This window comes from Peromyscus californicus, unplaced genomic scaffold, assembly GCF_007827085.1.
Source record: "Peromyscus californicus insignis strain IS unplaced genomic scaffold, ASM782708v3 Scaffold_13__1_contigs__length_99412109, whole genome shotgun sequence".
In the NCBI taxonomy this organism is placed as follows: domain Eukaryota; kingdom Metazoa; phylum Chordata; class Mammalia; order Rodentia; family Cricetidae; genus Peromyscus; species Peromyscus californicus.
In genome coordinates this window covers 80947394-80949678 of record NW_026294424.1, presented here as the reverse complement: position 1 = coordinate 80949678, position 2285 = coordinate 80947394, and the positions used below count along the sequence as shown (strand labels likewise).

The following is a 2285-nucleotide window of genomic DNA, read 5'->3' as shown; positions in this document are numbered from 1 at the left end:
TAAAAGTACAAGTTTCTTCTTTTGTGTAAAAACAGACTGTTTTCATTTCTTATTGAAACAAAGACTAATTTGTCAATGCTATAGTTATCCCCAATTTCGATTCTAGTTAGCTATTTTGCCTGCTCCGCTAACATGATTTATCCACTTTTACTAGTTTAGAATATTTGATTGTATGGATAAGTCCTTGCTTGTTGTATGGATTGTTTGCTTTATGTTTGCTCGCTTACCTTTATTGTCGTCTTGGATGGTTCCTTAGTGTTTTTATGCTGCAGGTGAAGATACCGGGACTGTGACAGCCTCAGGGGTATTGATGAGCACCGTGGAAGCTTCTGGATTGGCTGCAGTAGTAGTCATCACTGGTTCAGTGATGGGAACTGGTGTAGACTCAACAGGAGCAGTGGTTTGGACTTTTGGAACGACAGTGCTTTCTTTATTTTCATTGGTAGGCATGGCAAGAAAGGATGGGCTTGGAATGGGGTGAGGTACCCCAGTAGGCTGGGGGAAATTTGGAATTGGCTGCCATTGGGAGAATTGGGCTAGTGACCTAAGCAGAGGCAGTATGGTCACAAATGGGTGATATGAATATGGGATAACAGCTACAGAGGGCCTCTGGTGGTAGTAATTAGTTTCGTAACGCAGATTGCTCTTCAGCATATAGCCAACTGGTGTGTGCCGGACTCTTTTCTGATCCTGCCGTATTTCAGGCTTTTCATGGCACTGCAAAACGGGAGCATTGTGCAGAAAGGTTCTGACTGGAGATCAAAACGCAAAGAAAACAACGGCAGCTTTTGAAATAGTGCAGGTTTTATGGTGAGCAAATAGAGCATTTGGATATACACATTTCCCATTCCGTGCATGATTTCACTATTGTGAAACATTACTTTGTAATTGACATAGAAATCATATTTCTTTTGAACAATTTAGGTAATTAAAAATGTAAAATATGTTTCCCTGTATGGAAGTATGGCATGTATTGAAATTACTAACTAGACTTTACGTATTTATTTGCAGTACCTAGGAATGTCTAATAGAGCACCCATAATATGCAAACACAGAGCATGTTCACAGACACACCTGGATGTATTCTCACCTCATATATTACAATTGTTGGTAAATGTTATCAGCCCAAGAAATGGCATGTTTTATAACAGAATAATAAAGCAGGCCCTTTTGTATGATTCATTTTAAACCTAAAATATAATTCCAGGTCAACCGGCCACAGAACTAAATATGGGCATGGATACCTGGGAAGAACTTGAGTAGGCCACATAGTCAGGAAGAGTGTCACAAAAGACAGTAATTTGAATACTAGAAAGTCTGAAGGTCTTTTAAAGTTGTTGAAGCATTTAAATATTTTTTCAGTTTTATGACAAGAGGCATTTTAATATGATTGACCTTTTCAGAGTATTGTGTTTGGGGTTCATGTCTCTAACAAAGATAATATCAACTTACTGTTGGATGTGGGTTTTGTACCTCAGCAGCCTGAGGAGTTATAGAAAGAGAAATCATGAGAAATAAGTGAAGTATTTAAAGTCTTTAAGTATTTAATCCCTAAGGAGGCTGGAGGATGGGAGGGATAGAAATTTCATCCAAAGAATTTTGATCCTGGAGTAGGTGTTCCATACTTATTGCTAATGAGTTATATTTACAGTATTTTCTCTCTTAAAAATGGATCTGTATAGCATAAGAATTTGGAAGGCTTTCCATGAACAGTGAAGAATGTATTAGGTAACTAGCTGGATATCTAGAAGAATATTTATTTTTATAATACAAGTAAACATAGAAAAACTATTAACCTGCTGTTATGCTCCTTAGGGGCCCATATTTTGATAGTCATATAATTGGATCTCTTAAATAAAAATAATTTAAATCTTATAAACAAAATTTATATTAAATTAACTTACCAAAAAGGGCAGAGTTAATGCCAGAATATTCACAACTACAATAAAATTCCTCATCACTGCACCTAAAATAAATTTAACAAATGAAATTAAGACTCTTTTACTAACAAGGAGAAGTGATTGTATGTAATGTTTTCCTTAAAGCAGAAAAGTACCTCTGATTTTATAGGTAGATTTAGCCAGTGCAGGACACCTATTTTCTCAAAAATACAGAAACACCAATTGAAGTCTTAGATAATAACAACCCTTCAAACTTCTAATATGTTATTATATACTATTCTATTTGAGAAGGGCATACTGTCTTACTGAATCTATTATTTTTGCTTTACTTGTGAAAACTTGAGTTATGGAAAAACAGGCTTTATAAAAGTCACAGAGTTAAGA

At 35.6% G+C, this 2285-nt stretch overlaps 1 protein-coding gene across 2 annotated transcripts; it reads right to left on the bottom strand.

The window, feature by feature from the left end:
- Positions 1-261: 261 nt before the first annotated feature.
- Positions 262-1958, bottom strand: LOC128108939 (kappa-casein-like). Of its 2 annotated transcripts, XM_052735961.1 has the most exons (3): positions 1905-1958; positions 1453-1482; positions 262-717 (listed from the first exon to the last, which is right to left on the bottom strand). In XM_052735961.1, exons 1-3 carry the CDS (start codon positions 1956-1958, stop codon positions 262-264), a joined length of 540 nt encoding a protein of 179 aa, XP_052591921.1. The 2 variants fall into 2 exon arrangements, with proteins under 2 accessions (XP_052591921.1, XP_052591922.1); XM_052735962.1 differs by lacking the exon at positions 1453-1482.
- Between the last annotated feature and the right edge of the window lie 327 nt (positions 1959-2285).

Coding starts and splice junctions, on each gene's coding strand:
- LOC128108939 (XM_052735961.1), bottom strand. CDS start 1,958: ATGAGGAATTTTATTGTAGTTGTGAATATTCTGGCATTAACTCTGCCC. Junction 1,483..1,904: donor CATTAACTCTGCCCTTTTTG/GTAAGTTAATTT, acceptor ATAACTCCTCAG/GCTGCTGAGGTACAAAACCC. Junction 718..1,452: donor TACAAAACCCACATCCAACA/GTAAGTTGATAT, acceptor CCCGTTTTGCAG/TGCCATGAAAAGCCTGAAAT.